Genomic DNA, 24,194 nt, shown 5'->3' with positions numbered 1-24,194 from the left:
ATGTTGCTCACGAGGCTTATGTGCTCTCTTGCACTTGGACTGCCTTATTTTTTAGTCTAATTTTTCTGCTGCTTCAAACCTAAAGGAATTTCATTGTCTTGCCGTCTTGCTTTGCTAACTTAGCAGTCTTGAATACCAGCATCAGGATTACTGTATTTTATCTCATCTAAGTTACTAGATTAAATTTTAAGGTCTCAATAGTTTTAAATATAATTTCTTAAGATATCTATAATTTATAGCAATTTCTCTTTGTTCTGGTATGAATATAACTTATGGCTCATTAATATTATTCAGTAGGGGGCTGACATTACAGTGCACATGAAGCCGTGGCTTAGAATATCTGCATCCCATACAGGAGAGCAAGTTAGAGTCCTGGCTACTCCATTTCCGGCTCAGCTATGAATGTCTGTGGGAAGACAGCTGATGATGACCCAAGTTCTTGGCTAATTGCTACCTGTCTGGATCAAATGGAGTTCCAGGTTCCTGGTTTCTTCCTGGCCCAGCCGTGGTGGTTGTGACCATTTTGGGTGTGAACCAGCAGATGGAAGATATGTTTCTGTGTGTGTGTGTGTGTGTGTGTGTGTGTGTGTGTGTGTGTGTGTATGCCTCATCTGTCAATATGCCTTTAGAATGAGTAAAATAAATCTTTACAAAAGCATATACAGTTTACTCATTCTTAGATATTTATAATTAAACTTGTGGTATAATGTCCTGTGTATTCCCTGACCAAACAAAGTCATTGGGAGAAGAATCTGATAACAGAGTTCTATTTTATTGACAATATCATCAAGCAAATTAAGTCAACTACAGATTGGGAAGTGGAGAAAGCAAGCTCCATCCCCTGAGTCACTCCCCACATCCTGGCTGTAGCCCAGGGACTGAAAGAGGGCTGGCCACTCTGCAGTCACCTGGTTGGGGCAGGAACCCAGGTATGGTGCTGTCATTACTGCCTCTCGGGTTTTTATTAGCAGGAAGCTGGAGGTGGGAATTGGACCCAGATACTGCAGTGTCAGATGTAGACCTCTTTGCAGATAAGCCTAATTCTGGACTTCATGGCTATTTTAATGTTGTTGAACATGTAATTATTGTCCAATTGGCTTTCTTTTATTTGCATTACAGAATTTTAAGTTTATTTTAAAGGCGAGGGGATCACAGCATACATGGAACATACTTGTGGATAGGGTGGGTTGGGAGGGGAACGGTGGGACAGTGGGAAATGTTTCTGCCTTCCAATCTGTGTTGGTGGGAAGAGGAAGCTCCATTACATGTTGTGTTCATATAACCTTGGGAAAGGGAATGATTTCACGATGTTGCTCCAAGTCCCTGGGGGAAGGGTCATTTGGTTGATAGGTAAGCAGGTGGAGTTTACAAAAAGGGGAAGTGCAGCTTCCAGCTCGTAAGCCTAAGCTGGCTACCTGCCTGTCTCATTTCATTCCCCTCTCACAGATTTATAACGCTTACTGTTGCTAAAGGGTGTAGATTGATCACATGTTTTCTGTTGTTACTTTCTGCCAATCAGGGGCATAGGGATTTCCTATCTCTTTAGAGAAGTCCCTCTCATGAACTGAAGAACTTGCGTTCAGTGCCAATGGCTTTGTCCACAGCATCTTCATTATTACTTTGAGCTCTTGGCTTCTTTGCTCAAGGGTCAGCGACATAGGTGGTCTAATTATGCAATGTGTGTGCTGAGGCTGGATCGCACACCCACAGGTTCTAGTCCATGAGATTGATGATCTGTGCTTGGCTGAGGCTGTCAGGAGATGCCTACTGACGCCAAAGCCATTGGTGGACCTCCCCCCAACAGCAGATGCTGAGGGCTGGCCCAGGGAGTCCTGGTTTGTCAACTCTGTAAGCCCCCTTCCCAGCTCACCTCCAGCTCCCGCTGACACACCAGGCGAGTGCAATAGCCTGCGTTGGAGAAGCCCAGGCCAGTGGTTCTCAAAGTTCTGCCCATCCTGCCACTAGCCCAGACTTGCATGCTCTAATAGCTCAGTGTAGTTTGGGCAGACCCATGGGTACAACTCTGCCCACATCAAAATCCCTCAGTGGTCCCCACCCTGGTCTGAGAACCCTTGCAAGCAGGTGACAGCGGTCTGCTCATCTATGCCACCTTCCCCCCTGCAGACTTAGCATTAAAGACTAGGCAAGTATGCTGACACACTGGCACAGTTAGCACAGAGTTAGCATGAGCCAGGCCCAGAATGCCAGCCAGCTCTTGACTTTTTCTGTTATTGAATTATAGAATTTTATTTAAACGTGTAGTGTTATGATTAATATTAAGTATCTCATTTTATTGGTGATCCTTAAATGCTGGTAACACTCTTAAGTTGGGCCAATTAGTAAAAGACTCATTTGTTTATTCAGAGTTACAGAGAGAGAGGAGGAAGCGAGAGACAGTTATGTGTCTTGGGGTTTTTTTTTTTGTTGTTGTTTTTTAATTTATTTATTGGAAAGTCAGATATACAGAGAGAAGGAGAGACAGAGAGGAAGATCTTCCGTCTAATGATTCACTCCCTAGTGAGCGCAATGGCCGGTGCTGTGCCAATCTGAAGCCGGGAACCAGGAACTTCTTCTGGGTCTCCCACGCGGGTGCAGGGTCCCAAAGCTTTGGGCCATCCTCAACTGCTTTCCCAGGCCACAAGCAGGGAGCTGGACGGGAATGGAGCCGCCGGGAATGGAGCCGGCGCCCATATGGGATCCCTGTACGTTCAAGGCGAGGACTTTAGCTGCTAGGCCACACCGCCGGGCCCAAGACAATTTTTTTTTTTAAAGATTTATTTTTAGCGGAAACTCAGTCCATTCACTCTCCAAGCAGCCGCAATGGCTGGAGCTGCACCGATCCGAAGCCAGGAGCCTGGAGTTGCCTCTAGGTCTCCAATGCGGGTACAGGATCCCAAGGCTTTGGGCTGTCCTCCACTGCTTTCCCAGGCCACAAGCAGAGAGCTGGATTAGAACTGGTGCCAGGATTAAAACCGGCGCCCATATGGGATCTCCGCATGTGCAAGGTGAGGACCCTAGCTACAAGGCTGCTGTGCCAGGTCTGAGACAGTTCTTTTATCTGCTCGTTCATTCAACAAGTGGCTACAACAGCTAGGGGTGGGCTAAACCAAGGTTAGGAGCTCCATCTCGGTCTCCCATGTAGGTGACTTGGGACACGTGCTGCTTCTCCTAGGTCAGTAGCAGGTGGATGGATTGGACGTGTCGTAGTTGGGACTTGAGCCAGTACCTGTATGAGGTGACATTGTTGCAGGTGACAGTTTTACTTGCTATGCCACAACACTAGTCCCCTAAATAACTTTTTGAAGTTTTTTCATTCCCAATCCTGATGTCACTTTAAAAGTTGGGCACTAGGTGGCAGTATAATCATGTTTACATAATCATTGATTTATAGTTAGCAAAGTGTTAGGTTAGTAGCTGCTACGACATGAAATTGCCATGCCCTGACTTTTTTGTGACTATTTTGTTTCTTAACTTTTTATTTTATTTTTAATATTGTTTACATTGTTGAAGGTGCATGCTCTTGTGGGCCTCCAATTAAGGTGGGAAGAGTGAAGGTATGGAGGACGAGGGCGTTGGGTGGGACAAATGATTCAGTTCTGTTCTTTTTTTCTTTTCTCTGTCTGCTGTAGGGGAAAGATGACAGGGAGCTTCCTACTATCAAACTACATCAGCACCTAGAGAGAGAGGACAAGATTTGGTGACACATTACATACCCTAATGTGGAAGGAGTGTTCTAAGGGTGTTACTTAGTGATTTTGATATTTTTTTTAAGATTTATTTATTGTTGTTGGAAAGGCAGGTATATACATAGAGAAGGAGAAAAGGATATACAAAGAGAAAGATCTGCCATCCTCACGTTCACTCCCCAAATGACTTAAATAGTGAGAGCTGAGCTTATCTGAAGGCAGGAGCCAGAAGCTTTTGGTTCTACTATGCTGATGCAGGGTTCCAAGGCTCCGGGCCATACTCTATTGCTTTCCTAGGTCATAAGCAGGGAGCTGGATCCTTAGTGGAGCAATGGGGATATGAACTGGCACCTGTATGGGATGCCAGTGCTTGCAGACAAAGGATTAGCCAGTTGAGCCATCATACTAGTCTGTGCTTTTCCATCTTTTGGCAAGAAAGTTGATGTTCTCTGTTGACTCTGTGCATGTGGACATGCTGTACACTACCCAGGTATCAGTAACTGAGGAGACTCAACATGCACTCTAAGGTCTTGTGATTTTCCCTGTGACTGGGGTTTCAATCCAGCCATCTAATTGTGTAGTTCCCCCAAGAAAGCTCTCCCAGGGCTGACTTCAGACTTGACCTTATGTGTGCCAGCCAGTGCACATACCAGAGGATGCAACTGCCTGGTGAGCTCCCCCCCAGCCTGATACCTCATGCAGACTAACGGGTATGTGGCCGAGAGCAGCCAATCTGCCACAGACCCAGTCCTCAACCTCAAGCATGTTAGCGGCTGCTGTAACCTAGTCAGGGCGACCCTGAAAAACCCCTGTCAGGCTCTCACCCCCACCCCAGTTTTTGTGTATCAGTTCTGTGTTGCAACCTAGCCCAGCCTGCCTTGCCCATATCCCATCTGAATCTCATGTCACTCATGGGTAGATGCTAAGGCTTAGCTCAGCCTGGCCTGTCCCCAGCTTGGTTCTTGTGCTCACCTCCAGCACTGCATCCCAGTAGGGAGTGTCCATAGTTCCCCTACAAGGCCTACTCCCAGCCCCAGATCTTGTGCTTGCCAGGGATACTGTGGCCCAGCCTAACATGACTTGTACCCAGTCCTGATACTTCGCAACTGGTGCTGTGGCCTATCCTGGCCAACCTGCACCTATTCTGTTTTTTGTGTGAGCTTGCAGATGCAGCAGCCTTATCCAGCCTGGCACATCCCCAGCCCACATGCCAGCTGACAGGTGTTGCAGCCCTCCTTGACCAACCTGCCTCTAGTCCCAGCTGTCACATTCACCAGTAGAAGTAGCAACCTAGCAGGGAGTCCCTGAAGTTCTTCTACCAGGCCCAATCCCAGCCTTGGGTCTTGATGAGTGCCAGTGGGTGCTGTGGCTCAGTCTGCCATGGCATGGCCACCTGTCTTGGCATTCACCAGCAAGTACTACATCCTGGCTCACACCCAGTCCTGGCCCTCATGTGGACATTGTGATGCAGCTTAGCCTAGTCAGCACCCCGTATTGGCTCATGGCTCTTGTCAGTGTACTGCGGACTGAACCCCCTGACCCACCCCCAGATCCTGCCCATATGTGTGCTAACCAGAACTATAACCTGGCCTGACCTTCCCCCATCTCCAGATCTCATGCTCACCAATGGTAACAGCAGCCTAGGAGGGGAGTTCCTCAAGTTCCCCTACTAAGTCTGTTCCCAACCCAGATCTCACAAATGCCGGCAAGTGCTGTGGCCCAGCCTGACGTGGCCTGCTTCCAGTCCTGACTGCTGAGGCCTAACCCAGCAGGCCTACTCCTGTTCCAGCTCTCACCAGCAGGTGCTACAGCTTAGCGCAATCTGGCTCACCCCCAGACCCAACTTTCATGCGAACTGATGAATATCTCATCTGTGCCAGGCCATCCTGTACCTATTCTGACCCTTGTGAGTGCTAGCAGGTGCTTGGGCCTAACCCTGTCTCCCTTGCCCCAGACCCAAACTACATGCATGCCAGTGGGTGTTGCAGACTTGCCCAGCTTGCTTGGTCTGCACAAAGCTGCAGCCTAGCAGACGAGTTCCCAGTTCTCTTACCAGACCGTTCCTGGTCTCAGATCTTCATCATGTGCCACTAGGTGCTTTGACCTAGCTTGTCACAGCCCACCCTGTCAGCTCTTGCTCGCAAAATGTAGCCTGTGCCTGTGGGTGCTGTGGCTTAGCGTGGGAGTTCCCCAAGTTCCCCTACCAGGTCTGCTCCCAGCCCTGGATCTCACACATGCAGGGGTGCTGCAGCCCTGCTTGGCATGGTCTGCCCTCAGTCCCCATCTTTGCATGTGCGTATGTGTTCTGCAGCCTGGCCCAGCTCTGGACTCCTGCCAGTGTTCATAAGTTTCACTGTCCAGCCTGAGTTCACATATTACCTCTCCCAGTTCTTATGCAGATAAACTGAGTGCTACAATCTCACAGAGCTGGGTCTGCAAATCCCGTACAGAATCTGTCCCCAGATCTGGTTCTTGTGTTCTGATGTGGCACACCCTCTGCCCTGACACTCATGGGCAGGTACCGTGGCCTAGCCCAACCAGGCATGCGCCTCAGCCCCAGCTTTCTTATGTGTTCTAGGTAGCAGGCAAAGCTAATTTATTCCAGCCCAGGTCTTATTTTTATTGGAAAGGCATATTTACAGGGAGGAGGAGGACAGAAAGTTCTTCCATCTGCTGGTTCATTCCCCAGATGACCATGTGGCTGAAGCCACGAACTTCTTCCAGGCTTCCTACTTGGGTGCAGGGTTCCAAGGCTTTGGTCCATCCTCCACTGCCTTCCGAGGCCACAAGCGGAACAGCTAGGACATGAACTAGCACTCAGTGGGATCTCAGCCCTCACAGGTGGAGGATTAGCTGATTGAACCATCATGTTGGCCCCATATTTCCTCTTTCCATTCATTCATTCATTGTAATTCCATAACTTGACTTATGAATAGTGCTGCAGTGTAAATGTATAAATAATATCTCTCTTTTATGTCGATTTAATTTCCTTTGGGGGTATTAAATGTTTTGCTCTTTGTTATTCCCCTCATGCCCCAAATTTTTTTTTTAAAGATTTATTTTTATTACAAAGATATATAGAGAGGAGGAGAGACAGAGGAAGATCTTCCGTCGAATGATTCACTCCCCAAGTGAGTGCAACGGCCGGTGCTGTGCCGATCCAAAGCCAGGATCCAGGAACTTCCTCCAGGTCACCCACACGAGTGCAGGGTCCCAAGGGATTGGGCCGTCCTCAACTGCTTTCCCAGGCCACAAGCAGGGAGCTGGGTTGGGAAGTGGAGCTGTTGGGATCAGAACCGGTGCCCATATGGGATCCCAGCGTGTTCAAGGCTGGGACTTTTAGCTGCTAGGCCACGCCACCGCTGGGCCCCAAATGTTTTATTCTTAAAGGCAGTATTAGAAAAACATGAGAAAACATGGGAAAAGAGAAATTAGTCAATTTGACCTGTTTGGCTCTCATACACGAAAGCATGAATGTGTATTGGGTCATCTGGAGAATCTGCTTTAAGATTGGATGCCTTTCTCAAAAATTGTAACGCAAGGTATATGTTGGTAACATACTGAGGAACACAAATCTGTTGCTCCATAAATTAATGTTTGGAATTGTCTGTACTTCAGATTTGTCATCTCATCTTTACATTTCTCATGTCTCCTGCCTTAGACTGCCAAAATCTGTATGTGTAATATAACTTTTTTTTTTAACAAGTTGATTTTTATTTGAATGGCAGAATTAACAGCGAGAGGAGACACAGTTCTTCCAGGTTGCCCACGTGAGTGCAGGAACCCAAGCACTTGGGCCATCCTCCACTGCCCAGACCCTCTGTCACTTAACCTTTTGGATAATACTTTTATGTAAATATATATATATACATGCTTATGTATAATACGGAGAGGGAGGGGAGGTGGTTTTTTTAGATGGTGGTTTTTTAGGTGGTTTACAGATGCTCTTCTTTTTCTTAAACTTACTTAAAAAAATATTGATTCCATGTCCGAGATGTCCTTTTTCATGGTTTGTCAGCTGCCATATGTTTGAGTGATTGCTGTGACTGTGGCATGTGTAATGTTCACTTGTAGTAATTCCAAGATTACTGGGTTGAATAACCAGAGCATTAGCTTCCTAAAGGGAAATAGCCAGTTTTCATTTAAATGGCCAGGTCATGTTTTTTAAGTAAGGCCTATTTGTATTCATTTGCAAATTTTTGTTCTGCCATCCTTTGTAATCCTTCAGTTAAAACTTTCTTGCTTAATATAACATTTTAAATTTGGCTATAACTTTGACTTAAGCACTGGACAGTTACTAATTTTACCTGATTAGCACACTGTTCTTTGGGATAGTTTTTCTTGTTTCATTTTGTAGACGGGGAAGCTGAGGCTGAGAATACTTAAGTAGTGGAGCAAAAGTTTCTATCTCATAAGTGACAGAGCCTCTTAATTCCAGGTCTGTAAAATTTAATATTAAGCCTTTTGTCTTTTTGCCACACATCTCTATCATTGAGAATAGAAAGATGAAGTGCTGTATAAGCAGTGAACAACTATTGAAAGACACTTTTTAAAAAGATTGATTGATTTGAATTAAATAAATTATCCCACTGTTTCACTCCCAGCCAGAATGGCCACATGGACTGGGGTTGAGCCAGGCCAGGCCAGCACCAGGATTCAGGACCATCTTGCAGGTCTCCCATGTGATTGCGGAGATCGGGGGACCTGAGCCATCTTCTGCTGCTCTCTCAGGCCATAAGCAGGAAGCAGGATCAGAAGTGGAACAACTGGGACACAGACTAGTGCCTATATGGATGGTGGTACCACAGGCAGAAGCTTAGCCTGTTATGCCTCAGTGCCTGCTTCAGGATTTACTTGTGATGTTGTTTACATAGTTGACGAGGATGCATGCCTATGAGGACCACTGATTAGGGTGGGAAGGGTGAAGGCATGGGGCGAATGGGACAAATGCTTCCAGTGTTAATTTTCTTCCTTTTTCTCCTGTATCTAGGGGTTGGGGGGTATACTCCCATCTGCCACACTACATCAGTACCCAGAGATGGGGGTGTCTACTTCATGAAACTTCTTAGAAACCCCGGTATAGAGAAGAATGTTCTGAAGGTATTGCTCGAGTAGTTTTGATAGATCTGAGACACTGTTGGTTTTGTTGCTGCAGGGTTGGGGAAAATCCTCCCAAGGTTCACCCCAGTACATCCAAAGAGTATGTATTAATTTTTTTTTTTTAAAAAAAGATGTTTATCTGACAGGCAAGAGAGGGGGAGAGATAAAGATCTTCCATCCTCTGGCACCAGCAGCCAGAGCAGAGCTAATTTGAGCTGGGAGCCAGAAGCTTCCCTTGGGTCTCCCATGTGGTGGTTGGGTCCCAAGGACTTGGATCATTCTCTGCTGCCTACCTGGGCCATTAGCAGGAAGTGGAATAGCCAGGACAAGCACTGGCACCCATGTGCTATGCCAGTACCACAGCACAGAGAATTAGCCTGATGAACCAACCACACTGGCCCTTGTTGTTTTTAATTTGTGAAGTATAATTGCATACAACAAAATGCACAAATGAGTTTTCCCAGTGCATAAGCCATTGTCACAAACATCAGGAGCGTATGCAGAATGTTTCCGTTTCTTTAGAAGCCTGCTGTGCCTCTTGCCATCATTTGCACTCTGCAACAAGCGTGGTATTACTTTCTGTCCTTAGAAATTTCTTTGCCTGTATTTCCTGTAAATGGACCATTATTTCCTGGTGTAGCAAATTCAGGACTAATGCCATGCTTTCATCTTGGCTGTAGAGGGGAAGCCCACTTCACAGCGACAGTTGTTCCATACGTGAAGAGTAGGTGGACAAGGGAGGGAGGACAAGACGTTCTCCTCTTGTAAAACCCTCTGTCCAAAAAGAGAAAGTGTAGAAACTGCCTGAGTTGGAGGTTCCTGGACTGCATTTTCTTAAATGTGGAGAGCAACCAGGGTACCAGGAAGTGATTATTCTAGATGCATATGTTGGAAGGAATATGTGGCATAGCTGGCAAAGGACTACCTACCCTCTACATGCCAAGCATGCTTAATAATACCAAATTTTGGTGAAGTTCATATTCTATTCTTGATTTCCAGTATTTTGTAAGTAATTGGATTCTGTTGTTCATAAAGTCACAGAATGTGTTTAGAAGTCTCATACAGTTTCTTAGCTTATCTGTCAGTATTGCCACATTAACTGTTATCCTGGATTACTCATTTCATCCAATTAGTCCATGTCCCAGATATTGTTTAGGATCCTTCATCTTTATATCTGCAACTTTTGTATTGTTTTTCATTCCTTTTTGTACTTTTTCTTGTGAGTGTCATAAGATGCAAGGGGTTCATTAGTTTCCATTACAGTGGATGATTTAGCTTTCCATTCCATGTTGTCAGTTTGGCTTACTTGTTCTTTAAAAAGGAAGGAAAGGGCCTAAATCCTACTTTGCACCTGCCGGGATCGCAGTTGAGTGCTAGTTCTTGTACCAGCTGCTCCACTTCCCATCCAGCTCCCTGCTTGTGGCCTGGGAAAGCAGTAGAGTACAGCCCAAAGCCTTGGGACCCTGCATCGGCGTGGGAGACCCAGAAGATGCTCAAGGCTCCTAGCTTTGAATTAGCTCAGCTCTGGCCAAGCCATTTGGGAAGTGAACTAGTAAATCTGACTTTCCAATAAAAATAATAAATAAATCTTTTTAGAAAGCGGGGGCGGCGGGGTAGGGAAAGGGAACTAAAATACATATGCATGCGTACATACACACATACATAAATAGGGTGTGTATGATCTAGAGATTACCTGGCAGTTCATTATACCCAAACATTCTGGCTAATCTGCAGTATGTATCTTTTGAAAAGATTGTACATTACAGGATTTTTTTCCAGTACCTTTTTTTTTTTTTTTAAACAATCCTGCTTCCCTGCTTCATTTAAATTTTTTCTTACATGTTCTGATTTTTTTTCCCCTGAATGATCTTGCCTTTTTTTCTTGTTACTTGTACACTTAATCTGCTAGTTTCATTGTAGCTTGTAATATGCTGAGTTATTTTGAAAAAAAAATTATATCATTTTGAGCAGTTAAGTATAAAAAAGGGGAATGAATGTTTCTTAGTGCAGTGCAGGCTGCAGATTCTTGAATGAGTCATTTAGATCCATTTCCACATATGTGAAGAAATGACATCGCTATTCAGTGCTGGCTTTTTCTATTTACACGATTATGAGGCTGTCTTTTTTCTTTACATATTCTTCTTTGCTACAGAGCAAACAATAAAACTTGTGGCTCTTTGGGAACAAAAGGAAGATGTGAAATGAAGCATCTTGGTAACTAATGTGTTATCTTCAATTTCTAGACTTAAAGTACAGGAATACCAACCTCCTTTTTATTCATTCTCTCTTTTTTTAAAAAAAAAAGATTTACTTATTTTCATTGCAAAGTCAGATATAAAAAGAGAGGAGACACAGAGAGGAAGATCTTCTGTCCCATGATTTACTCCCTAAGGTTACCACAATGGCCAGTGTTGTGCTGGTCTGAAGCCAGGAGCCAGGAGCTCTTTTGGATCTCCCCCACCGATGCAGGGTCCCAAGACTTTGGGCCGTCCTCGACTGCTTTCTCAGACCACAAGCAGGGAGCTGGGTGGGAAGCGGGACTGCTGGGATTAGAACTGGTGACCATATGAGATCCCAGCACGTTCAAGGCGAGGACTTTAGCTGCTGGGCCCTATTCATTCTCTTAATGTAACCATGGGCTTGCACCCTCTTTTATTCTATCCATTACTCTGCCTCTCAAGTGTTTGTTTGTTGTAATTACATGTGGGGGGAGGGGCAGTGTTTTAGAGCAGTTAGTTACGCAGTTCCATGAAATGCCACATCCCCTGTGAGCTGCTAGCACTGGTTCCAGCTGTTCCATGTCAGATCCTGCTCACTGCTAATGTTTGCCAAAGGGCCAGTCCCAGGCATTGCAGCATTTGGGCAGAGAACCATTGGATGCTAGATCACTGTCTCTAGCTGTCCCCCTCCCCTTTCTGACACTCTGCCCTTCAAATAATTAGGGAATAAATCTGTTTCTATTGAAAGTGTAAGTTGTGGGTTCACGACTTCCCCTTCTACCCCCCGGGCCAGCTGTTTTCCTCTATTATTAGGATAGGGTAGTCTATCAGCAGCAGTCCAAGTCTGTCATTCTCTGTGTGAGTGTATCCTGACATTGTAGATGTATAGACCATGGTAAGAGAGTCTAGCTTCCTATTTTTAAGATATATTTAACCGTTTCATTTGGGAGTCCTTTTATTTAGTAGTAGCGATGCATACTGCATTGTATCTTCACTTCTTGGTATGGCAATCTCCCTTTTACAGTTCTAGATGAATATGTATGTACACACGTGTTCATTCATTTTGTGAAATGAGTTTAGAAATTCAGAGGCAGAGAGAGAGACAATACAGAGAGCTTCCATTTGCTGGTTCACTCTGGTGGCCAGGGCCGTGCCAGGCTGAAGTTGGGAGCCAGGATCTCAGTCCTGTGGCTCAGGTCTTCCACATGGATGGCAGAAACCCAGCTACTTGCACGTCACCTACTACCTACCAAGGCACTCACAGCAGGAAGCTGGATTCACAAGCAGAATTAGGACTAAAAACCAGGTACACCAATATGGGATTCAAGTGTCTTACTAGAAATCTTCCTGCCAGGTGAAATGCCTGCTTTTTGAAGAGGGTTGGCAGAGGGAGAGCCACCAGTGTACTTCCCAAATGCTTGCAATAACTTGGACTCGGCTGGGCTGAGGCAAAGAGCTGGGAACTCGATCCGTGTCTGGCATGATGCCACAGACCAGGTACCTGAGCTGTTACCTCTTGTCTCCCAGGAAGCCGCTAACAGGCAGCTGGAGCCTGGAGCAACTGAATGGAAGTTGAAACCCAGACACACTGATGCAGAGTTGTAACTGCAAGGCCAAACGCTCACCCCTAATTTTTTTTCAGAAACTTATAATGACTTTCCAGATTTGAAAGTCATCCTAATTTTGTTTTGTGTTTGTTTGTATTCTTACATTGTTAAATAGGAAAGTTAGTCACTTTTTTCTCATTGAAAACACGTATGTAGTGAATACCATAGTATCATTTTAATTGCTGGATACTAATAAAAGGGCTTAATTTTGCTTAAATCTGTTCTTGTGTTTATAATATAAACATAGTAAAAGGAGCTTATGAAAATCAATCGGTTGTGACCTCTGAGAATTGTTGATTCGTAGGCATGCTGACACTTCAGTGAACAATGACGTAAGTATGAATTGTAACATTTAATTAGAATTGTTTCCCAGAGTTTTATTGATGCTTTTTTAAAAATAATAATAATAATAATAAGGAAGCAGAAATGCTGACATCCCACCCCTTTTAGCCTCTTCCTTGTTTGGGCCAACAGATTGTTCTGACATGCTTGAACTGCCTTTCAGTTGATCTCTTGGCTCCTGCTTTCCCTGGTTATTCTCACTGGATGCAGCGATAGCAAGGGACCCTACCTTTAAGTCAGTTCCATTGTGACATGAATGCGATAGTCCAGGTCATTGTCTGGTTTCTCTAATCAGTGTAGCAGACTCAAAAAGAACTTTTCCAGTCTTTCAGAATGAATTATTCTGTGCATTTGTTTTTTTTTTTTTTTTAATATGCTTCTGGATTTAGAATATGAGCATTAACTTTGTGAGCTTTTGTTTGATGTGTGGTAAGAGTTGGCATGGTCAGGGCTGGCATTTGGTGTAGCAGGTAAAGCCACCTCCTACAACACTGGAATCCCCGCAGCTCCACTTCATATTCAGCTCCCTGCTGGTGGCCAGGGAGAAGAAGCAGAAGATGCCCAGGCATTTGGACCACTGCCAGTCATGTGGGAGACCTGCAAGAAACCATTGGCTTCAGTCCAGCCCAGCCCCTGGATATTGTGGTCATCTGGGGACTGAACCAACAGATGCAAGTTTACCCTTGCTTTCTGCAGAGTGCTTCCCATAAAAACTTGGGAATTTCTTAGGTTATGTGTTCTATTTTCATGTCTATTGCAAAGTTTTGTGCAGAATACTATGAATCATGAATTTGTAACATTCAAATAGCATTCTTATTTATTTGACCAGTTCTGTTTTCTTCTGAGAGTTAATAACAGACTGTTTCAAAGGGATTACTCATGGCTTGGCATGATAGTTAAAGGGACAGTGGATTGACACCAATTTGAAAAGGAGGCGTGTTGTCGATTTTGAAATTTCTTTGGAGTAAAAGGGCTGACGTGGGCCAATGTCATCAAATGATTTTGACGAAGCATTTAGATGTCTGCTTGTATTCTTAGGTGACCGGGTTATTGATGTGGGATCTGAATGGAGAACTTTCAGCAATGACAAAGCAACAAAAGATCCTTCTCGAGTTGGAGATTCTCAAAATCCTCTTCTGAGTGATGGAGATTTGTCTACCATGATTGGCAAGGTAATAAGTGTTTTTGGCAGGAAATACCAGGTGTAGGGTGACCAGTGACTTAGGAGTTTGGGATCTTTGCAAGAATGTGACTGTCAGAGTGGGAAATCCTGAGCTGTAAATAAGGTCAGTAATATTGTAAATGATGGCTGATTTGTGAGTATCTAATTATAGGAGAAACCATATCTCTCAGTATGTATTTATGAGTTAACATCAACTATTATTATATGAGTTAATATCAAAATATTTGGATAATATTATCAAAATATTCTCTTTAACCTCCCTGCCACCTAATATTCTAATGGTGACCTTGCTTTCCCTAAGCTTTACATTCATCTGTAAAATGCGAACAGTACATTATAGAGGTGTAGAAGGATTCTGGGGGGTTGTCACAGCACGATTGTGTAAAATGCTCAGTAAATGGAAGCTGATATTCTTATGTAAGGCAGTAACATTGTTTTCCTGGCAGCTTGGCTCTTTGTTGCTGTGTTACCTGAATTGGAAGTCATAGTGGCAGTATTCCAGAGGACTAATCAAGGATGAGCATATATTTTATTTTAAAACAATTCCTCCTACTGTGTAGTCTGTGTTTAAGAAGATGAAGGTATCATGGGGGAAAAAAAAGCAAATCTTTTATGCACTGATAACTTACAAATCACATTAAAAAAAAAGTGGTATAACTCGATCTAAAAGTTTTCAGTAGTACATTCAGAAATATCGTAACCACTGCGCCACGTGCCGGGCTTTTCAGAAATGTCTTTAACTTATTGTATCTTTGTTTGCTCTAGCCTTACAGGCTGGGTAAGAAATATGTACTTTTATGTATATATTTTAAAATGTAAAATTCCAACTGACACTCTTTTTTAAGATTTATTTTTATTGAAAAGTCAGATTTACAAGAGAAGGAGAGGCAGAGAGAAAGAGATTCCATCTGCTGATTCACTCCCCAAATGGCCTCAATGACCAGAGCTGAGCTAATCAGGAGCCAGGATTTCCCTCGGGTCTTCCACATGGGTGCAGAATCCCAAGGCTTTGGGCCATCCTCTGCTACTTAACAAGCCACAAGTTAGGGAGCCAGATGGGAAGTGGAGCAGCCAGGACATGAACCAGTGTCCATATTGGGATGCCAGCTCTTGGAGGTGGAAGATTAGCCATTTGAGCCAACATGTTAACTTTCTGACACTGTGACTTTTTAATGCCTAATTTTTTAAACAGAAAATATGACACAAAAGCAAAAGTTTAAAAATAATCAAGTTTTTCACATTTGACTGCCTAAACTCAGTTCTCACTGCAGTCCCCTTTCCCTGACCAAAACAGATAACTGCTATTTATACTTAAATGGCAAAAAAGAAAAACTTTAAAGCTGCTGCATTTAATCATATACTGTTTCTGTATCCTTTGAGAATACTTGGGGATCTTTTCTTTCCTGCCCAAGTTAGTAAAGTAGCATTTCCCACACTGTAACATTAACCTTCCCTCTTTAATTATCTTTTGGCATTTTCTTAACTTGTCTTTGCTGTTTAAAAATGCCATTAAAAAAAGAATAAGCGGGCCTGGCACAGTAGCCTAGTTGCTGAAGTCCTTGCCTTGCCCACACCAGGATCCCATGTGGGCACTGGTTCTAATTGTGGCGGCCCTACTTCCTATGCAGCTCTGTGTTTATGGTCTGGGAGAACAGTAGAGGATGGCCCAAAGCCTTGGGACTCTATCCTTGCGTGGGAGACCCTAAGGAAACTCCTGGCTCCTGGCTTCAGATCAGCTCAGCTCTGGCCATGTGACCACTTGGGGAGTGGACCAGCGGATGGAGGATCTTTCTGTCTCTCCTCTCTGTATATTGGCCTTTCCAATAAAAATAAATAGATCTTTAAAAAAAATAATAAGTATTTTGCCATTGCATATATTTACTGGGGTTTTGGTTAGATTTATTTGCAGGTTGACTTAGGTTACTTACTGTTGTCTTCTTCAGAAACATGTTGCAACTTTCATTTCCTTAAGTCGTATTAGTCCATCAACGATATTTTGAAATTTTTTACATTATTATTCCTGTATAATCTGTTATTGCTACGGCTGTAATAATATATTTTCTTTTATTGTTTTCTGATTATATGTGAGGCTTTAATAAAGTCTCTTATGGCAAAAGTTTTTGGAGATTTTTTTTTAATATTTGAGGTTTACAAATCTATAAGTAGTTTGCCACCTTCTTTCCTATTTTGTACTTTATATTTTTCTCTTGTTTTGTAATATTTAGCTAGTTTTTCTCATAGTGTAATCAAAAAGCAGTTATTATAGAAGTACTTTTATCTGTCATTTCATTTTGGTGGTAGTGTTGATTTTTTTTTCCCATTAATCATATGGCTGCTAGGAGCCAAGCACACAATTTTCAAATAAAAAAAGTACTCATCTCTGTGTATTAAATAAGTTTTTATCAAAACTGAATTTTGAACTTTGTTCACTTAACTATTTTTAGTACTTTGGGAACAGTCATATGGCTTTTTTTCTTGTTAGACCTATTCATATGATGCTTTATACTTAGATTTTTTTTTTTTAATGTATATCTTATGTGAGTGGAGTAGTCTTTACTTGGTAATGAGAAGCTATCTTTTAATATGCAGTAAAATTGTTGTGTAACACTTAGTATTTTGTGTCATTTATAAATAAAATTGAACTTTAATCTTTTCTATACTTTTAAAGAGCTTAGAAACATACTGAGCAGTGCATTTCTTGGACATGTGAAGTCAGATATGTTTTGCTAGAAATTGTACATGTAAAGCTTTGGTAAAATTATAAAGCTTTATTTTATAGGGTACTGGAGCTGCTAGTTTTGATGAGTTTGGCAATTCTAAGTACCAGAATCGGAGAGCAATGAGCAGTTCTGATCGGGCAATGATGAATGCATTCAAGGAAATCACGACCATGGCCGACCGAATCAACCTCCCTCGAAATATAGTTGTAAGTTCTTGTCTACCTCCTTTACTCCATTCTGGCACTGACTTAGCATAATTTAATGAACATGTGAGATTTTGATATTACAACTTACTAAATGACCTAGGGTTAATTTAACTTAGTTTTTCTACTTTGAAGGATCGAACAAATAATTTATTCAAGCAAGTGTATGAACAGAAGAGCCTGAAGGGAAGAGCTAATGATGCCATAGCCTCAGCTTGTCTCTACATTGCCTGTAGACAAGAAGGGGTTCCTAGGACATTTAAAGGTAAGGTTGGAGCTTCATAAAGTGCCAGACCAGTATCCAGCAACTTTGACTTAGAAACCAGGTTGTATCTTAATTGTTTAAAATAGTAATCTGCCTGGATATCATTTGTCTGTGCCTGCTTTGGTCTTGAATGAATTCATGTGTTGACCTTACTGAACAGTGATGTTATTGAATATGTTCTTTTCTGGCTGTTCTTCACGTACTCATAGAGCTGTTTCATTTAATCCATCTTAGCTCACAGTATTCTTTGCTGTAACTCTGTGTGTGTGTGTGTATCTATGATTTATTTTAACTTGAAAGAGTTAAAGAGAAGGAGAGACAGAGAAGAAAATCCTCTGTCCACTGAGTCACTCCCCAAGTCTCCACAGCTTGAACTGAGATGTTTCAAAGCCAGGAGCTTCTGGATCTCCCCACACAGGTGCAGGGAACTAAGGACTTGAGCCATCCTGTGCTGGATTGGAAGAGGAGTAGCAACAGTGCAAACCAGTGCCTGTGTGGGTAACCAGCCATGCTCGTAAAGTTTTTTTTTTTTTAAAGTGAGGTCTTTTGTGTGCTGCCTCTCAGGCATACTAGTTAGCAAGCTAGGATAAAAGTATCCCAGTCCATGCACTCCGATAGGTGGTGGTGTTTCTCAAATGGTGGCTTCACGCTGCTTCTGTGCCACATACTCACCCCTGCTACATGTTTTGACTAACCATGTTTTGTGGGCTTTTAAGCCCAAGTACAGCTTTTGTTGTTGTAAGTCTGTATATCAGATTTAAGAAAGGAGCTCCACTCAGCACAGGGTTTATGAGCTCCTTTCTTAACTTCACATCAGGGGGAGGGGGAGGGGGAATCCCAGTACCTACAACTGTGTCACATAATACAATGTAATAAATTAAAAAAAAAAACACAGCTTCACATCAGTGAAGTTTCTCTTCTCGACGTACTTAGAGGATTTACCATTTTCACACTTGAAGCTTTGACAGAATTGGTTATTTCCACTCATGTTGCAGTTATCCGTGTTATGAGTATACAGTGTTGCATTGGTACTTTTTTTTAAAGATTTTATTTTTATTATTTTTTTATTGGAAAGGCGGATATACAGAGAGGAAGATCTTCCGTCCAATGATTCACTCCCCAAGTGAGCTCAATGGCCGATGCTATGCCAATCCGAAGCCAGGAGCCTCTTCCGGGTCTCCCACGCGGATGCAAGGTCCCAAAGGCTTTGGGCAGTCTTCTGCTGCTTTCCCAGGCCACAGGCAGGGAGCTGGATGGGAAGCGGGGCTGCCGGGATAGAACTGGCGCCCATATGGGATCCCGGGCGTGCAAGGCGAGGACCGTAACCACTTGCGCCACCATGTAACTTTCGCTGCCAAAGTTCAGTTTAGCTGAATAACCATGCTTTACCCCTTTCATCTGGAGAATATTTGTCTTTTTACATGTTTTTTTGTTTTAGTCCAGTATGAAGAGGTAATGGCAGTTGTCATCATCTTTTTATAACTAAAACAGACTTTTGCTAGGTTGATCGTGAAAACGTTGGGTTAAACACTGTAATGTCATTTTGCTCTAGCGTGTAATGACAAGGAGCACATTGCTGGACATTGTGCAGCTGTAGAGGCATTCTCTGTGGCTGGAGTGTCTTCTTTTATCTCCTTGGTATTTGTTCCAACGGAATCATATGCCAGACAATGATCATTTAGAAATGCAAAGAAGGTAAAATGTGATAAGTTTTAAAACCTAAATTTACCTTTTAAGTGTGATGGTCATGTAAATTAACAGTAGGGTTTTAAAATAGCTCCATGGAAATTATTATAACATGGACTAGGGTTTTATTATGGTATTATTGACTTTATATAGCTACAATACTTTATCTTCATAATTAGAAAAACCAGTTCTCTTGATTTAACTTCCTTGCGTTTTTTCTTCCAGAAATATGTGCCGTATCACGAATTTCTAAGAAAGAGATTGGTCGATGTTTTAAACTTATTTTGAAGGCTTTAGAAACCAGTGTGGATTTGATAACAACTGGGGACTTCATGTCCAGATTCTGTTCCAACCTCTGCCTTCCTAAACAAGTGCAGATGGCAGCTACGCATATAGCTCGTAAAGCTGTGGAGCTGGACTTGGTTCCCGGGAGGAGCCCAATATCTGTGGCAGCGGCAGCCATTTACATGGCCTCACAGGCATCAGCTGAGAAGAGGACCCAAAAAGGTAAGATGTTTATCAAGAAGAGTGGTAATGAAGCCATGAGCGTGGGTTGGTTTTGTGTTTAATGTGTAAAGCAGGTCAGTGTCCAGAGCTCTCATTTTGTGGGGCACATTTGAAAGGCAGAGAGGCAAAGATAGAGATGGGTCTGAACCAAGTGTCCACAACATTTGCGTCTGGACTTGGCTGCAAATTCCACGCTGCTCTCATGTGTGGGTAGCGGGGAGTAAGTACTTGGGCTGTCATCTGCTGCCTCATGTGGGTCCCAGTAAGAGGAAGCTAGATTCGGAAGAGCAGCAGATCTAATCCAGGTTCAGAAATGTGGGATACGCACGTCCCAAGCAGCAGCTTAGCCACTGTGCCAAGAGCCCACCCTAAAACTCTTACTTAGGAAAATATTTGGTTTTTTAAGTGGCTCATATATACAGATGTCATAGCCCTGAATAAAAACATATTCTTAATTTTTGTACCTAAGCATTTCTGGTCATTTTGAATCTTCCTCTCCCCTCACCCCCAAAACTTAACTTTTCAAATCATGACCATCAAGAATGCCTGCTTTATTGCTCACTAGTTGGTGTGGTACCCTGCAGATATAAATGTAACATTCTGTAAAACCTTGTCTGTTTTTCTTTCCATGCAGTTCCATTTTCTTAATGCAAATTCTAAAATAAGTAGATAGAAGTAGTTCAGCCTTCTGAAGCCACTTTCAAATTTAATATTTAAGGGAATCTTTCAAACAAAAACATTGAGTTATTAATAAACTTCTATAATCTGAAAAAAGAGAAGTCAGTTTTAAATGAGGAATAAATAATAACTTCTTTGGGCCCGGCTCCTTGGCTCAAGCAGCTAATCCTCCACTTTCAAGCACTAGCTTCCCATATGGGCATTGGTTCATATCCCAACTGTGCCACGTCCCACCCAGCTCCCTGCTTGTGGTATGGGAAAGCAGTAGGGGATGCCCCAAGTACTTGGGGCCCTGTACCCACATGGAAGCTCCTGGTTCCTGCCTTCAGACCTGTTCGGCTCCAGTGGTTGCAGCTACTTGAGGAGTAGCATTTGGAATTTCTTTTTCTGTCTCTTCTCTCTAAACCTAATAAAAATTTTAAAAACCAATTTTGGTTTCCTTTTTTTAAAGATGTATTTTTATTTTTATTTATTTTTAAAGATTTATTGTTATTGCAAAGTCAGAGAGGAGGAGAGACAGAGAAGAAGATCTTCCCTCTGATTCACTCCCCAAGAAGTAGTAATGGGCGTAGCTAAGCCGATCTGAAGCCAGGAGCCAGGAGCCTCTTCCTGGTTTCCCATGCAAGTTCAGGGTCCCAAGGCTTTGGGCCGTCCTCCACTGCTTTCCCAGGCCACAAGCAGGGAATTGGATGGGAAGCAGGGCCGCCAGGACACAAACTGGTGCCCATATGGGATCCTGGTGTGTGCAAGGTGAGGACTTTAGCTGCCTTGCTCCCTACGTAGGTTACCAGTCTGGACCCTAGTTTATTTGTATTTGAAAGTCAGATTTACGAAGACTGAGTACAGACAGACAGATAGATCATCCACAGTTTCACTCCTCAAGTGGCCGCAGCTGAAGCCAGGAGGCTGGGCTTCTTCCAGGTCTCGCACGTGGATGCAAGGACCTAAATGCTTAGCCATGTTTGCTGGTTTCCTGGACAGTTAAGCAGAGAGCAGAGAGTTGTGTCAGAAGTAGAGCAACCTGGAATTGAAGCAGCACCCACGTGCGATGCCAGCACCACAGGCAGAGGCTTAACCCAGTGCTCCACAGTGCCTACCCCGTGACAATCCTTGAAGGGTCAGAAGCAGCCCGTCACTGCTCTTCACTTTTGCTCCTGCTCTCTAAGAATAAAAATATTTAACCAGCCTTTAAAAATCAGTATTTTGGTTTGTTTTTAACTTCGATAGTAGAAAAAGAAATAAAATGGAAATATACTTAATATACTTAATAATTTGATTTTTGTCTTTTAGAAATTGGAGATATCGCTGGCGTTGCTGATGTTACAATCAGACAGTCCTACAGATTAATTTATCCTCGAGCCCCAGATTTATTTCCTACAGATTTCAAATTTGACACCCCAGTGGACAAACTGCCACAGCTCTAAGTTGAGGCAGCCAACATCAAACTTGTATGTACACAGAACTTTACCTATTGTACGTCGCTCAGAAGACTGGGTTGATCCTTTAAGGAGGAAAAGGACGTGGTACGCATTCCAGGGCTACATGTTATTGCTTGGCATTCTATATGTATATACTAGTGAAACATATTTAATGATTTAAATTTCTTATTGAATTTGCTTTCTTTTGTAGCAATCTAGGATACTGTATTTTGGAAGATATTTGAAATTACGTGATTGAATAAAAATTTTTCAAAGCTAAAGGTTTTGCTACTGTAATTTGTAATGTACAATATATCAAATAATGCATAGTGTTGGCAGCTGGTTGAGCTCCATATTGTTATTTTTTTAGATGTTTAGGTTTTTGTGGGGTTTTTTGTCTTGTTCTGTTTCAAATAAAGTGAATGTAGCAAAAGCTTTTCAGAACCATTGTTAGTATCCACTGCATATTTAATTATTTAGTTGGCAGCTATCCACCATTTATTCAGTTATTTAGTTGGCAGTTTGAAAGGATGCACAAGTATGAAATTTATTACAATACAAGAAATGTGGGTCCAGTGCAATGGCTCGATTGGCTAATCCTCCCCCTTCAAGTGCGAGGATCCCGTATGGGTGCTAGTTCATGTTCCCTGGATACCCTGCTTCCCATCCAGCTTCCTGTTTGTGGCCTGGGAAAGCAGCCAAGGACAGCCCAAAGCCTTGGGACCCTGCACCCGCATGGGTGACCTGGAAGAAGCTCCTGGCTCCTGGCTCTGGATTGGTTCTCAGCTCTGCTGTTGCATCCATTTGGAGAGTGAACCAGTGGATGGAAGATGTTTCTGTCTCCTTCTCTTCATAAAAATCTGCCTTTCCAATAAAAATGGGTAAGTTTCAAAAAAAGGAAAAGGGGGATGAGCTGGTCTGGAAAGGTCCTGGCTTGAGAGGTGCACACGTGTTAAGTGTGTACTTTTGTCAGTGAGCTCACTGAGCAGCCCTCTGTATAAACTACCTAGAGACCAACAGTAAAATTCTGGTGGTTTTCTCATATGTGGTGATCAACAGATCCTAAATTGATGTTGCTCAGACTTCACAGTAAAATATTTAACAACCATGTAATGGTAGACATGTTCAAGTTTCTGGACCCTCAAGGGCCACTAACACCCATTTTTTGATACTCTCCAGCCTTTGAAGGATAAAACACAATGATAGGCATTTTATAAAATCAGTAACATCCCAGAGTGAAAGCTAATTAATCTGGGGATAGAGGGTGTGCTTGCCTGTTTTTGAAAATGGAGTGTTTCTCCTTACAGCTACTTTTTGAAGCTAAAGAAATTAAAATGCAAGTTTTCCTAAATCCTCCAAAATAGTCTATACAGTTAAATTATCTTAATTCCAGATACTAAATAAGAAAAAATGACTGTTCAGAGCCCAGTGGCATTTTCTCCTGCTGCTCCTTCCTCACAGTCTGGGGCCTCTGAAAGGGGCATTTGTGCTTCGAATGGGGCATGTCATTGATGACCTTTGGAGGAGTCATTTAACTTATTGCTGAAACATTTTTCACTTAGGGAAGTACATCTCCCCCAACCATTGCCTGTTGGGCTGTGTCCTGTTAAAGTAGTCGCTGCCCAAGTAGGACCTACTCCACTGAGTTTTCTGGGTACATGACTTTCTACCAAAATCTGTTCAAGATATGGCATGTACCTTCCCAACTACTTAGCCTTATGTTATATGGCAAAATGACCAGTACTCAGAAATTCAAAATGTAGCCAGTCCTTACTAATAGTAAAATGAATCCAGCATGCTTTGAAGGTGATCATGTTCTAAATGAGCACGACTTTTCTGTAGCTGAGATGCAGAAAACCCTGTACGCAGGTGGACACTCCTTCACTGCCTTGACCTCACCTAGAGCTTGAAGCCAGCTTCTGCTTGCCTGCCTAGCAAGACAGTGCCATCAGAATAAACTGTGGAGGCACTCTTAACATTAAGAGGTGTTTTTCTTCTTCTTCTTTTTTTATTTCTTTTACCTGATAGGAAAGGCGACATCTTCCATCCATTGGCTTGCTCCCCAGACACCTGCCTTCCCACTGTAAGGACTGGCCGGGCCGAAGCATGAGCCCGAAACTCCAGCCAGGTCTCACACAGGGACGACTGAGACCAAATCAGCTGAGTGGCTACTGCTTTCCAGGATGAATCGGGGTGTGGGCTGGGGAGGATTGGATTGGAAGTTAGAGTACTCTCACTGGTACTCAAGTGAGATGCTGACATCCCAAGAGGCAGCAGCTCCACTCGTGGTTTAAAAGTTAAACTTTTCATTAATATAGCTCCTTCCATCCAGGTATTTAAAACAAAGGTTTATTGGAAGTTGATTTTATTAACTATCCCTGCTAATTAAGATTTATTTTTTATTGAATCTAGAACAGATAGAGAACAACAAGGAAGGCTTGGAATCAGACAGGAAACCGTCAGCGGGGATGCACTTATTATCGAGGGTCCTCCCGTCCTGCAGAAGAAATCACCCTACACTTGAGAGTCTCAGAGGCACTTTATTCCGATCTCCCATTAAAAAAATTGTTATGTCCGTTG

At 43.0% G+C, this 24,194-nt stretch overlaps 1 protein-coding gene across 2 annotated transcripts in view; it reads left to right on the top strand.

The window, feature by feature from the left end:
• GTF2B (general transcription factor IIB) overlaps positions 1-21,895 on the top strand; it is a 40,636-nt gene extending 18,741 nt beyond the window's left edge. For both annotated transcript variants that reach the window (XM_040998276.1, XM_040998277.1), the window contains exons 3-7: positions 13,993-14,126; positions 16,917-17,063; positions 17,196-17,325; positions 19,237-19,518; positions 21,487-21,895. In XM_040998276.1, coding sequence (XP_040854210.1) covers positions 13,993-14,126; positions 16,917-17,063; positions 17,196-17,325; positions 19,237-19,518; positions 21,487-21,620 — 827 coding nt within the window. In that variant the 3' untranslated portion in view covers positions 21,621-21,895. The remainder of the gene's footprint in view (positions 1-13,992; positions 14,127-16,916; positions 17,064-17,195; positions 17,326-19,236; positions 19,519-21,486) is intronic.
• Positions 21,896-24,194: the final 2,299 nt, after the last annotated feature.

Source organism: Ochotona curzoniae, unplaced genomic scaffold (assembly GCF_017591425.1).
Source record: "Ochotona curzoniae isolate NIBS_2020 unplaced genomic scaffold, NIBS_Ocur_1.0 scaffold_1037, whole genome shotgun sequence".
NCBI classification, from domain to species: domain Eukaryota; kingdom Metazoa; phylum Chordata; class Mammalia; order Lagomorpha; family Ochotonidae; genus Ochotona; species Ochotona curzoniae.
Note: the sequence above shows the minus strand (reverse complement) of the source record. Positions and strands in the feature narration are given on the sequence as shown.